The sequence below is a fragment of the Ambystoma mexicanum genome, chromosome 4q (genome assembly GCF_040938575.1).
Source record: "Ambystoma mexicanum isolate Mex_15411 chromosome 4q, UKY_AmexF1_1, whole genome shotgun sequence".
In the NCBI taxonomy this organism is placed as follows: Eukaryota; Metazoa; Chordata; class Amphibia; order Caudata; family Ambystomatidae; genus Ambystoma; species Ambystoma mexicanum.
In genome coordinates, this window is record NC_090928.1 from 492,629,915 (window position 1) to 492,644,058 (window position 14,144).

At 46.5% G+C, this 14,144-nt stretch overlaps 1 protein-coding gene across 2 annotated transcripts in view; it reads left to right on the plus strand.

Annotated features, from left to right (window-relative positions):
- Nucleotides 1-10,582, plus strand: part of EFEMP1 (EGF containing fibulin extracellular matrix protein 1) — a 678,736-nt gene extending 668,154 nt beyond the window's left edge. For both annotated transcript variants that reach the window (XM_069608055.1, XM_069608056.1), the window contains one exon: nucleotides 10,203-10,582. In XM_069608055.1, coding sequence (XP_069464156.1) covers nucleotides 10,203-10,364 — 162 coding nt within the window. In that variant the 3' untranslated portion in view covers nucleotides 10,365-10,582. The remainder of the gene's footprint in view (nucleotides 1-10,202) is intronic.
- The last annotated feature ends 3,562 nt before the right edge of the window (nucleotides 10,583-14,144 follow it).

Here is a 14,144-nt window from a genome sequence, read left to right on the forward strand (position 1 = left end):
CATACTGCGGAGAAGCGACCTTCCCCAAAGTGTTTTTTTTTCCGGATACTGGTTGCCGAGTATCCACCTGCCCCAGCCCCCAGGATAAGCAACAGGGGTAGGGGAGAGACGCAGGGATGCCTGAGTATAAGGCACTGAGCTGGGCAATTTTTGGGGAGGGGGTGGGTAAGGGAGTTGGGTAGTTAGAAGGGAGTTAGCCTATAGAACCACGCAAGGGATATGTGATAGATGCATTGGACGGTTGAGGTATGCAAAATTGCTTATCCGGGATGGGGCACCTTAAGATAGCCACATGGAATGTTAGAGGGCTCAATAGTTATATTAAATATAATAGAATGATGTCATATTTGAGACGCCAGAAGATTGACATTGCACTCCTTCAAAAGAAACACCTCACTAAGGACATACAAGCTGCACTTGCTAGGAAATGGAATGGCAAAACCCTGGGCTCGCCATATTCGGCATTTGCAAGAGGCGTTCTGATATGGGTGGCGCCGTCCGTACCATTTTAAAGTCCTGAAAACTAACAGGGATAAGGAAGGCAGGGTGATTACTATCCAAGAGCTTGTGGAACAGAGAGAAGTATGTATCATTAATACTTATGCACCAAATCATGATACCACAGCCTATTTCTGCTCATTATACCCCCAGATTGGCAAACACAGGGACGGTAGAGTGATATGGGGCGGTGACTTTAATTGCACGTTGAACCCCTAGGTAGACAGATCAGATGATAAATTAACACATCCAGGCCCGCCGGCAAAAGCCTTGAATGTGTTGGTGCAAGCATTCAAATTGACCGAGGTATGGAGAGCCCTACACCCGCACTCCCAAGGATTTTCTCATTATACTGCCCTTAAGGACCTACACACTAGATTGGACTATGTATTTACAGGAGAAGAGACAATGAAAGAATTTAAAGCAGCAGAATACAGGGCTGGGGTGCTGTCAGATCATGCACCCTTAGTAGTTACATGGAAAACCCGCCCCCCTAGAGTGTGCATCCTGACCTGAAAGCTAAGAAGGGAGTCCGTCAGGGATGTGGGGTTTCAGGAAGAGTTGAGGGAGGGGGTGAAGAACTACTTTAGGAACAATATGGAAGCGTCGACTCAGCCGGCACATTGTGGGAAGCTTTTAAGGTTGTGATCAGGGGACCGGCGATAGCCAAGGCTAAAGGTGTGCAAGCCGTGATAGAAAACAATTTATTTAAAGCTGAAACTAAATCAGAGGCCATAGACCGCTCAGGCGATTTGTACAGCGATAGGGGCCAAGAAGTAGCCCGACTACAGCAGGAATGCCTGGTACATTGGGAGAGATTAGGCAAGCCGGACCACAGGAAATATGTAGAGAGACAACACGCTGAGGGTGATAAGCCGGGATGCTTGTTGGCCTGGTTGTACAGAAGTGAGTCCAAATGGAAATTAATACAGGAGATCGTGGAAAGGGATGGGGAGGTATGTGTAACGCAAGAAAATATTAATGAGTGCTTTTATTATTATTAAAAGGAATTATATACAGAGACGCCAGTGGCGTATTCGTCAGAAATAGATGAAGCCCCAGCACAGATAGATCTCTTCAAGCTAGATGAAGAGACAGGCGATAGGCTTGAAGCCCCCATAACCATGGATGAGCTGGAAGCCACCATAAGGGAGTTGCCAACTGGTAAAGCCCCAGGGATGGATGGATTGGCTAGCAAATTCTATGAGGAATTCATAGCTGACATGATATCCCTGTTGCTATCCATGTTGAATGAACCACTTGACACAGCTGCACTGCCGGCGTCGCTCAGAGTGTCTATTATAGTTCCACTACTAAAGCCCAATAAGCCTGAAACCGAATGTGGATCGTACAGACCTCTCACACTGCTCAACCAAGATGGGAAAATCCTCACAGCCTTGATGGCTAACAGACTTAAGCCAGTAACATCTAAACTCATACACCCAGACCAGACGGGTTACAGACCAGGCAGGAACATCACGTGTAATCTGAGGAGACTGCACAATGTCATATATAGTACCCACGGAAGCACACATCGATACGCAGTAGCCTCGCTCGACGCAGTAAAAGCATTCGACTCGGTTAGATGGCCATGGCTAACAGCGCTGTAGTAGCACAACCAAATGCCCCTACCAGAAGCTCTGCCCTTATGTTGCCTATATGTTCAGAACTGGAAATTGCGACACATGCAGTACCCGTGAGGATGCCTGCACCGCAAATAATTCTTGAAACAAGGTATCCCTTTAGAAAACCCTATATGCATTCACAAAGAAATGATGGTCTACTGGACAGAGTCCCATAAGACGTGAGAAAATGAATGAGAAAGAAGGCAGGTAACGTCATACGAAGCAGAACTGACACAGCCTGAAAAGATACACAAGACGAAAGAACATAGACATTCTATAAGATCTGAACAGAAGGTGCCAAGGATAAGCAACATTTTGCGATTGAAATGAAGATGCTTGTACGAAGAAACACTGAAGAAAATGCAAAGTCATTTTACACTTGTACAGATGCTGTAAGGCAAGTAGATGAAATAATCGTGAGGCTGGCTACGTAGTGAATAGATTGCAGTGATGCGCCAACGTATATACATAGGAATGTATAGAACCTGGATGTTCCACGATGCACTTTAATGAGACTTCAACCCTGTGAATGGAAAGGGATTCAGTGTGGTGCAGTTGGAAAATAGCTAAGGGCGAAAGAGAATTCAAGAAAGGCTGGCTGGCCCAGCACCAAGAGTTGATGCCATTGTGAACCTGGTTGTCTGTCAAGTAGTTCCATGAATGTGAGAAAGAAACAAACTTCTGTTTTAGGTGGGATGAAAAAACACGGAAGGCGTCAAGAGTTCATCATTCAACAGTATTAAATGCAGCGAAGAGCTCCTAAAGATGGTCTGCAGTCACATGGTCAGATGAAAATAGACTTTGGGTCGAGCTACACCAAAACCAAAAGATAAGACCATGCCACGCTCCCTTTTATTCTCCGGCACAGAGAGCTTCTGCAAGGCCAAGTTCAAAGCCTTAATTGAATGGCAGACCGCAAGAGTAATGATGGATGTTGGGCTGATCAGGTGGGGAGGCATGACCAGGCCGACCCTCCTAGCACCTGGGGTACCAACCTGAGTGCTGCTAGTGTGTGGAATATTCCAGAAGGGTAGAAGTGTCCCAACCAATTGTAGAGGGCCACATAACAGAGAGCCCTATAGTTTGTATAACCAATGAATCATCATGTATTTTGTGACGATGTAGATGACTTGCACTAGAGGAGGGCTTAGTTGTCCACCTGATTTTAGTATGGAACGTATACTTAGATGTTCCCTGTAAGTCTATCAGATCCCCAAGTAGGTTTTTGTAGTTTGCCACATAGTGTGACATCAATAATGATGAATTTTGACTATAAAAGTTGTGTTTTTTATTAAATTCATTGAAATCGTGCTCTGCGACGTCCGTTGATGTCCGTTGTAACTCCAAGTTTTAGACAATTGCAAATAAAACAGTACTACGTTTTGCCATCTTCCTAAGTCGGTTTGATTACTGATGTATGAGTCATTTCTGCATTCACATTCATCTCTAAGTATTGCTACCTCGTCTTAAAGGACTCAGGTCTATGGGTTCAGCGGTGCTGCGCAGATTCGGCATGGGGCCAACTTACATAAAATGGGTACAGCTGCTGTATAGCAGCCCTCAAGCGAGAGTCAAGACAGGAGTCCACATTTCGGAACAATGGCAGTTGGAGAAAGGTACCAGACAAGGCTGCCGTGGTCTCCTATGCTGTTTATGCTGGCCTTGGAGCCACTGGCAGAGTACCTTAGTAATGAGTATCATGAAGCAGGCACAGTTATACAGGGCAAAGTTAATTTAATCTCGCTATATGCAGATTATATGCTTTTGTACTTGCAACACCCAGAAACCTACTTACAGTATATTTTGGATGTGTTAGAGAGACACACAGATCTATCAGGCATTACGATAAATGAACAGAAATCATGCTTGTTCCCCTTAGCAGCGTACAGGTGGACTCCTCCTAGTGCACTGCCTACACTACCGTTGAAGTGGGAGGTCGACTCATTCAGATACTTGGGAGTAAATATATTTCATGACCCCAAGAGAGAATATTTACAGAACACTCTAAAGGCGGTAGACAAAGTAGAAAAGTCCATGTCTTTCTGGTTCAGATTACCGCTCTCACTGATGGGGAGAGCAGCATTACTGAAAATGGTAGTACTCCAGGGGCTTCTTCATTTCTTAACTAATATTCTGTACAACATCCCTAAAGTCTTTTTTAACAGGCTCACTGGTATTTGCCGTAGCTTCCTATGGCATGGCACGAGATGTAGAGTAGGATTAACTAGATTGCAAAGACCGTACAAGAAAGATGCCATTTCGAGACATATTTTGTGGTGCGTCAGTTGCAATTAATCACAAACTGGTTATCAGATGAGAAGTCCCAAGACACTTTGATGCTGCGGCCCGTATGTGCCCCATTTTATTTGAAGGAGGTTGTATGGATGGTAACACGAAGTCCTCGCTGCTGTTAAAGGTGGGTGGGCCCATTTGGCTCAGGGTCTGTCGCTTTTTAGAGAAACAGTCACCTTATTCCCACCAGGTCCCATTAGTGACACTGAAGATGGAGGACTCACAATTTAGACTAAATGTGAGGAAGTACTGGGAACCCATGGGAGTGGTGACAGTGGGAGACTTATTACAGGACGGCAAACCGATGGACTTTAGCGTACCAACCTCAGAAATAGGCATACATGCAGGACAATATATGACACACGCTTCACTCCTCACTAGATTAAAGCAGAAGTGGCCGGGGCACGGACGGGGTGTGGTAAGAAGATGACACTATAGATGTAATTTGATTTATGCGGATCTGGTGCACATGCTCTGGGCTTGCTCGGAGATCCGACGACACTGGGAAGAAATAGCGCAGGCCTTGGCCAGAGCAGGAATAACACTGGACACAAGCACCCCAGTAGACTGTATGCTGGGCATTTTTGTATGACCGAAACAGGCGAGACATGTTAGCAAGCTGAAGGACTTAGCATACATCTTGGCGAAACGAAGAATAGCAATGGGGCAAAGGGGTAGACAGTGCACCAGAAGTGCGCCTATGGTGGAGCGATCTCCAAAAATGGATGCTTGAGGAAACCTCAGTATGGCAGGAACCTGCACGCCAAGGCCAGGATGAACCCAGTATTGACCTTGACTCCTGGAAACATATGGTGCAGGAGGTGGGTGCCTTATCGCATAGCAATACCTGAAGAGTAATGATTGTCCCGCGCAATCAATAGCAAAGGCGAATGTATATATTATAGTCGATGTATGATGTTAGCACGATGTCAGTGGAATAGGCTGGGAGGAGGGTGGGGGATTTGGGGGTGTCGAACATACAGACATAATTGACTGGACAATGTTATGCAATGTACATAAGAGTCTGTAAGTGATGTTGTTGTTTAAATATCAATAAAAACACGTTAAAATGTTTTTAAAAATAAAAGCATCTTGTTGACCTCTTCCTTTATAGAGTTCTTACATGATCAGACATTCTGTAGCCCATGCTTTTGACAGGGAGACTGTCACCAGTGAGGATATCATAGTGGCCCAAAAGGGCCAAGTCTGGTGTCAGAGAAAACAGAAAGGCGAACTGTGTTAACAGATATTTGCACTCCTCTTGTTGCTGCAGTGTCAGATCAGAAGAGAGTTTTACTCCTTCTATAGTTTAATCTCAAGGGTGTCCCCTGAGGAGATCGGGGAGAGGTTCACTCTCCTCCTCCTCTTGGTCAGAGGCTAGAAGCCAATCGCCTAGGTCTGGTCTGGAGACATAAGCCTTTAGACGATTAGTGTGAAAGACCCTTGGGGGGACTTCATAAGACTTATCTCCAGGAATTAGGGACCCAACACTTAATATAGGCCTGTACTACACAAGTGGGTAGAGTGGCTGAGCAGCCAGACTTATTTTAGGAGGGAGTTATGTGAGCTGTAGGGCAGTACAAAGAAATCAGTACATACATAGACCCAAAAAAACACTTAGGGCCTCATCACAAGTCTGGCGGTAAACCAGCACAATTACCACTGGGCATTAATAGCGTTACCACTGAGTCATGTGGAATCAGTGCTGCATCACAATCTGGTGTGAACACGCCCCCGACTCTGGCTGAAACGCTATTAGCGCCTTGCAGTAATTGTGCCGTAATAAGGGTGACCGCTGAGAAAGTGTAGCTAATAGCGCTACCTCCGGCGAACCCTACACTATTAGTGCCAGCGGAAACTTCAGCACCGCCGGAACATGAAGCATCGCAGTGGCCATTTTGAAATACACAATCCTCCATTGGCTCCCTGTGGATGCAAGGATTAAATTAAAAACCCTCTGCATTGTCCACAAGGCTTTCTGGGGCCTGGTCCAAAATACCTTCAACAATCTCTCTGTAAATACCTCTCCTCTTGAGCCCTTCACTCCTCTACTTTCTAACTTCCTCAGGGTCCGCCGTTTATCAAAGAAAGGTAGATCTCTGTCTTCGGCCGGTACCTCCCTTTGGAACAGCCTCCCTGCCACCTTGAAACTTGAGGAGAACCTCTCTTGGCACCATGCACCTGGCCACCCTCTGGCCCTCTGGCCCAGGTATCTGCTCACCCTGATTCCGAGCCACCACATGCACGGGGGCTGTATCTGTACCCATACAGTCCCCCATCCACTTGCCATTCTGCACTTATTCAGATATACCCTATCTGACTAACCTAGCACTTGCCACTTGCTGGTTGCACTGCCACTGTCTATTGCCTTTATTTATTTATTATACTTATTCATATTTATTTTGTTCTCTCCTCTGTTCCGCACTTTCCACTTCCCCTCTTCCATGCACGTTCACCCTTTTTCCCTTTCCCATGTACTTACACGTTTTTTAATGTCACTGGGCCTAGTGATGTCGCTTTTTTTTGTTCTCCCCTGTTCCCTTCCCTTTGCCTGGTCGCGCTCTGAAACACGTGTGTATGAGCGTGATATAAATAAAATATCTTTTCATTTCATTTCGCACTCCCTCCACACACCTGCAGGCCATTCGGGACAGTATCCAGGGTGCTACCTGCAGAGTTGTGCATATCATGACACGGAACAGGGCCGAGACGACAGCCAACATGTCCGCAAAGACATGCACAACAGGTCACGAAAATGACATAATGCATCTCTGCGCTAGCAGGAGCCATCAATCAGAGCACAGAGGTGCAACAGCAGCAGTAACCTGGGGACAAGCTCCATCCCATCCACCTCCACCACAGCCACAGAGGGGTCACAGCAGGGCAGGCCGCAGCGACGACAGTCAATGCGTCCTCTGTGCCCAAAATCACCAGGGGCTGGCAAGGGGGGGGGAGAGGCCACAGTTGTGAAGGACTCTGGACACTGATTGCCATGAGTGGCCATGCTGGGGAGTTGGGGGTGCGAGAGGGAGGATTGTGTGATGGGGCATTGCTGGTGGGAGGTGGGAGGGAGGATTGTGTGGTGGGGAGTTGGTGGTGGGAGGGGGAGGGGAGATTTGGTGGTGGGAGGGGGATTGTGTTATGGGGAGTTGGTGGTGAGATGGGGGATTGTGTGATGGGGAGTTGGTGGTGGGAGGGGTGATTGTGTGATGGGGAGTTGGTAGTGGGAGGGGGGATTGTGTGATGGGGAGTTGGTGGTGGGAGGGGGGATTGTGTGATGGTGAGTTGGTGGTGGGAGGGGGGAGGGAGGATTGTGTGATGGGGAGTTGGTGGTGGGATGGGGAGGGGGATTGTGTGATGGGGAGTTGGTGGTGGGAGGGGAAGAGGGATTGTGTTATGGAGAGTTGGTGGTGGGAGGTGGAATTGTTGGGGCACTTCATGACATAAAAACCGTTAAACTTCATCAATGTGAGGACATTCCTGATTGTGTCATTGTCATATTTATTGTTTGGGTGGTGTTACACAGTGGTCCATGACTTGTGCCATGTGAATGTGTCAAAGGAAATTGTCTATCAGTCCCTGGAATGACATTCTCCCATCCCTCACGTCATCTTTGGCAATGTGTGCATTTGCCTCAGCCACAGGCACTGCTCCCTCATCCTCTACCCTCATGAGAGGGTAGTGGGATAAGTTTGCTGGTATCCCACCGGTAATTCCAGTGGGGTACCGGCAAACTGCCCTACCGGTTCTGCTGCCTGATATCCTGGGTATTACTGGGGCACTCCAGGTGGCATAAAGGGCGGTAAATCCCTATTCCATGGAGTGCCATAGGACTCCATGGAGGGATTGCCAATATTACCAGCACTGATAGTACTGGTCCCGGCAATTCTGGCATGTATTTGCCGGTGGGGGCCTGATTTACCTTCAGCTCTTGGCTAGAGGTAAATCAGTGACCCCCACTGGCAAACTTGTGTTTTGCCGGTGTGGGAAAAGTGCCATTGACAGAATTACCAGCAATTTTACTGGCAATGTTCTCACACTGGAAAACCCATATTTGAGGCCCCATGAGTCATGTGAGTCAGTTCTAGAACCTGCCCCGACAATGATGAAGCCTTTGCAATGTCTGTTTTTACTGGCATACCTTTCTGGAGAATCCATTGAAACCACTGTGCATTTCGATCAATGGAACATTCTAAGGAGTTGGTACGCGATGCTGTAGAAAACATTATCAATACACTAAGCCAGACTTTCAGGGGCTAAGACTGGCATAACAAATAACAACAGGAACATGATCTTAAGTTTTCTGTGTCAGCTTGAGAATAAGCAACTTCTTGGTGACTGCAGTTCAAAACTATTCTTTTCTGGATTATTCACTCATTTTCGGTCTACGGTTTGATTAAGAAGTTTATGCAACTCGTATTCTCAAAAGCCCTGCCAGCTTACAAAGCATCAGACAACATGTCACGCGTATCATATCATCCCACGTTCCTGCTTCATTGTTCATTCCTGGTATTTCAGATGCACTTCACCTGTGAATTCTATAAAGCTCTGGAGAGGAAATGTGGGTCTCCCTGCTTATCATATTCTGTCATTTCACATATCCAACTGTGCTTTCATCCTATGGCAAACAATAGTCACTCATAGAGTGGGCATTCAATGTATAGGAAAGTAATTCTAGAGCCCGTTGACAAGTCTTTTGAGGACTGACCATGCTCTATTCTCTTCAGAAATATATCCCACAATTTCATGGATGTCACCCATTCAGCTATATCATACATAATATCGTACTGAGATGAATATAAGCAAAGGCTCTGCTTACTTCCTGCAAGCCATCTCCGGTTTACAGTGCAATGAAAAGGCAAATGTTCTGCAGTTGCACGATTTCTTAAGTTATGATTTGCAGAGATGGCACTCCCCTGACCCACTAGCTTGTGGTGCACACTCGTGCTTAATGAGCTGCTGTGGACGAATGTCACTGGAGTTTGCAATAGATCACTAGACAGTGGATGAGAAGGAATGTCTACTTACATTCACTAGCCTATCCAGGGCCGGCTTTAGGGCAGGGAGGGCCGGGGGTCCGCTCAGGGTGCCATTAGCCCCGCCACCACGCCAGCTCTGGGGAGTCTTTCAAGGGCTCTTCCGAGCTGGCGTAGTGGAAAAAGACACGGCAGGCGCCCTTTTGTTATTAAATGCACCCGCTGAGGCAGGGCGCGTTTAATAACAATACCTATTGAGATGAAGACCTCCCCACTCTGACGCAGGAGCGAGGCAGTTTTTATTGGAATAGGGCGCATGAGCGCCCTATTACAGTGATTAACTGCCAGGCGCCGGAGCGGGGAAAGATAGAAACATTTTTAAAAATGCTGCGCCTGCCCCCGTGTGTCCCCCCCGTCTTCCCCTGTTGACCACGGGTGCGCGGTGAGGGGGGGTGCCAATTCGCCCAAGGCGCTGCTGCCACTAGGCCCGGCCCTGAGCCTATCGACTCTACATAGGCCAAACATAGTTTAGCTTTGATGAGGAGTAGGAGAGGGCCAACTTCCCCTAGATGCATTGTTACTCCACTTACATCGCAGAATACTATAAGGTTCGTTCAGCGTGGACCGCTAACCAGAAACTGAACGTTGCCAGCCGCCATGTTAAGTCATGAAACCAATTGAACTGTCACCAAATAATCCTTATAAACAAGTTATTCTACACTTTTCTTGAAAACTGATGCCATTTTGTTTGTTTGCTAGGAAATGACATCCGTCTTAATGATAGAGATGTGTGTTGTTCTTGTCTTTTCAGCACACCAGCGGAGTGACTGCCATGTTGGTCCTGATAAAGCCGCTCTCTGGACCAAGAGAGCACATTGTGGATCTGGAAATGGTGACAGTCAACCCCTTGGTGAACTATCGCTCAAGCTCTTTACTGAGATTAACCATCATCGTGGGACCGTACCCGTTTTAGTGACTCAGTATGGAAACTCCTGTGGCGCGCAGCCAAAGAACATGATCAAACACACAGCACTCTTTATATTATTTATAGATTTTTCTTTTATACCAGAAATGTCTATTACATCTATGTCAGTAACGTTCACGTCTGCAACTCTGATTCTGAAGCAACATGTTTTTTCATGAAATGTAAAAAAACGATTATTGCATTCTGTAAAGATTACAAATACGCCTTTTTTGCTTGGATGTCATATGCATTCCACGCTTTGTTAAAAAAAAAAAAAACATGCGTACTACATTGCGGCAGGGCTGGTGCATTCATTTGGCAACTCCAGACAGCTGCCTAGAGGGCCCCAGAAGCAAAGCACCACCGGCGGCCATCTTGGCAATGAAAACCTCACCTCTGATGCCACTGTAAAGTGGGGGCCGAGTGACTAAATGACCTCCACCTGGGGCAGCAACAATATGTGCAGCGGCCCAGCAATGCAGACCTGAAACAAAGAGAACATAGCAAGCAAAAAGAAGCTTTGTGTAGATTTCTATGGTCACAGTAAATGAAAGGCAACAGTGCACCCTCTGTCTTATTCACCTTCCCTGCAACTTTCATGGGCATCACTTTTCACTTCAACAAGAAAATAGACTTTCATTCAGATTTTAATCTGGATTGATGACGTAGAATTAAGAGGCACCGTTTTTGGAAAATTTAGACATGGTTTAAAATGTTGATGACCGGTTGATAGGTTTTATCTATTTGGAAATCACAATGGTTTATTTTACAGAGTGTTCTATGTCCAATGAAAAGTGGAGGGAAAGCCCACATTGAGACACAAGACAATATTTGGGGACGGCAACTGAGAAGGGACTGCCACATTAGGAGATGTGCACAGAACCAAGTAATCTTTTAAAACAGTTCATAACAATGTGGCTCAAGGAGTGGCCTAACAGAGCAAGGGAGAACAATGTATTCATGAAGGGATGTTACATGTAACATAATCAGTAGTCATACAATCTACTTAAATAAATGTAGTCAAATATAAAACACAATTCTATACAAATCGAACAAGACACGTCACAGTCCCTGTCAGATTTTAAGCGTTTGCTGCCTAGATATGCGTCTACCATGCAGATCAGAATTTACCTTCCTAATTATTATAATAGTTTTTTTATAAGGCGCTTAATATGGAAGAGGTTTCTAAGTGCGTACCCGGGACTCGAACTTATGTTGCTTTGTTTCGTCTTGAAAGTTGAGCGCGTTGCCACTGAGCTATACTAATCGTGCCAAACCGAACAAAGGAGTTCAAAGAGTTAATGTTCCCTTTGCCCTGTCCTCTGTGTAGCATGCAGGGCACAGTGACAGATCCCTAGGCCAAACCAACAGAAGAGATGTGATTAATACTCACTATTTTAGCGCCTACATTCTCCAGAAAACTGAAAAGTATGCGCCCCAATTTTTACTCATTTAAAATGAACTGAAGACAAACTCTCTTCCCTTAGAAGGTTTAAAGACGCTGTTAGACAATCCAAAAGATTTACTTTTGCAGCTCTGCCGTGATCTGTGAGGTGCTACTGCATCAAAGCAGCACCTTTTGTGTCTTTTTGTGTTTCAATGCCTCCATGCCTTGCAGGTTAAGACCTCCTGTAGCAGCAGATGCATCACAGCAGGGGGGGGCGGAATCCCCCCACTCCCCGCCCCCTTGAGATGCAGTTGCCCGTGGTCCCTGCAAAACCCAGGTCTAGGTGGACGTGGCCCGCTCTAAGCCCTAGTTGTATATTAAACTATGGAAGTGACAACGGCACATTCCACAAAGGGGAACGCTAAACTTGCCCAGAGTCCATTCGACTCTATGCCCGTCTTCACAATCGTCATCGGCACATAGAGTTAGCTGACAAAGGAGCACTTCCCGTTTCGATTTGTGAACTAAATAGTATTCCTACATTTTCTCTGCATTAATGTCCTACTGGTAACATCTAGTGTGAGATTGCAAAGAAAAATACGGCAGTGGGTTTTCTCTTTTGCCTATCTCTTGCGTATATCTGGTTGCCTGCATTTGACAGTGTCCACGGTTGCCTTATTGATGTGAGTACGATTCCATCTCTTTCAATAAGGGTTCCTGTGCATTTGTAATTTCCATAAGCATGACTCCTGACCCAAATTGCATGTTACCCCTAATTCTGGTTGTAAATGACGATTGGGCGTTGTAGTCACAAAGAAGCAATGCAACGTAAGCCTAATTTATCATTGTCATAAACTGCACATGCAAATGCCTTGAATCACAAAGAAAATGCACTTATGCTTGAATGTGTGGCCTTATCGGTGCATAGGAGCAATTTACAAAGAGGACAATGTGCGTGCGAAAAGGGCACTAGGTGCCTATTGCCAGGGCTTTAAGTGGACCGGAGCTAGCCGGGTCAGAGCCCGGCAGTCTCTGGAAAAATTTCAAAGAGACAGGGCGCTGCCAGAGCTCCCTAATGTCCCCTGGCAGCCTCAGCCGATGAGGCCAATAGAGGCAAATGTTTTTTTTTCTAAAGCTTGAAGCTCTCGCTCACATGCCAGAGCTTCAGGCTTTAGAAAAAAAGTGCCTCTTCTTTCATAATTGTGGCGCAGGCATCCGTGCTTGCTGGGGACGGATTCCACATATGTGGAAGAAAAGGCGAAGCTGCAAGAAATGAAGTCTGTTTTCTGAAGCCTTTCAAACTCGCTCATGCGCAATAGCCTCAATGGCTTCAGAAAGAAAGGCTGTGGCCTCGCCTTTTCATTCTTAATGGTGGCACTGTCCTCCACCAGGCACCCATTTTACTAAGAGAGGCATCGCTGATCGCTGCATCTCTTAGTTAAAGGGATGCCTGGCAGAGATCGGCACCACTATTAAAGTAGAAAAGTGGGGTTGCCCAGCCCTGCCAGGCATCCCTTTATGTGCGAGATGCAGGAATCAACACCCTCGCCACGCAGTGGGAGAGGGTGATGATCCCCGCAAAGGGCTGCCAGGCGGGGCTCGCCTGTGCCCCGTTAGGCCATGTCCCCTTGCAAGCAATGCCCCCTAAAAGCCCCGGCTCAATTTTCGCCCCACTTAACGCCTTTGAGAATTAACAAATTGTGTGTGTATGTTGATTCACAAAGACTAGCACATACAGCTAATAGAGCTTTTTAGCTTTTTCATTGGCAAATGGAGCTGATTCCAAAACAAAATAGGCACCAGTTGCAGGAAGTTAAAAATAACATGGAGAGGTGAAAGTTTTTAAAACATTGGGCCTCATTACGACCCTGGCGGAAGACCATGGTGCTATTAGCACCATGGTCCCTTTGCGGGTCCCTACTTTAACTTTAAGGTCGGGTTCTGCAAAGGGACCTCGTAATTAGGCGATAATAGGTTAACAGCGCCCCAGCCTTTTACGGCGCCGTTAACCCATTAGCGCCTGGGTCGTAATGAGGCCCATTGTTTCCTGATACATTGGGGAAAGTGAACCACTTTCTCTGGAAAATGGTGATAAAAGCAGTGGAACTTGTTCCTGCAGATTTGCTGAGTCCCAAACAAGAGGCAAGTGCTGCGGGAGCGAATTTCTTTTTTGTGCTATGCAAATCAGATTGCGCCATGTTGCAACCCTCATTTGGACTGCCCACCCATTGCCACTCCTCCAGACACATCCAACTTGTTGGCACACGAGCCTCGGTTGTCCGTGGAGGTACATCACGCTCAGGCCCGTCCAGTTGCAGGCAGACATTTTTTGAATGCTTCTGGTGCCACATTCATTTTTTTCACCTTTTTGTAAATCAGGGGCAATTTTTACATATCCCAAC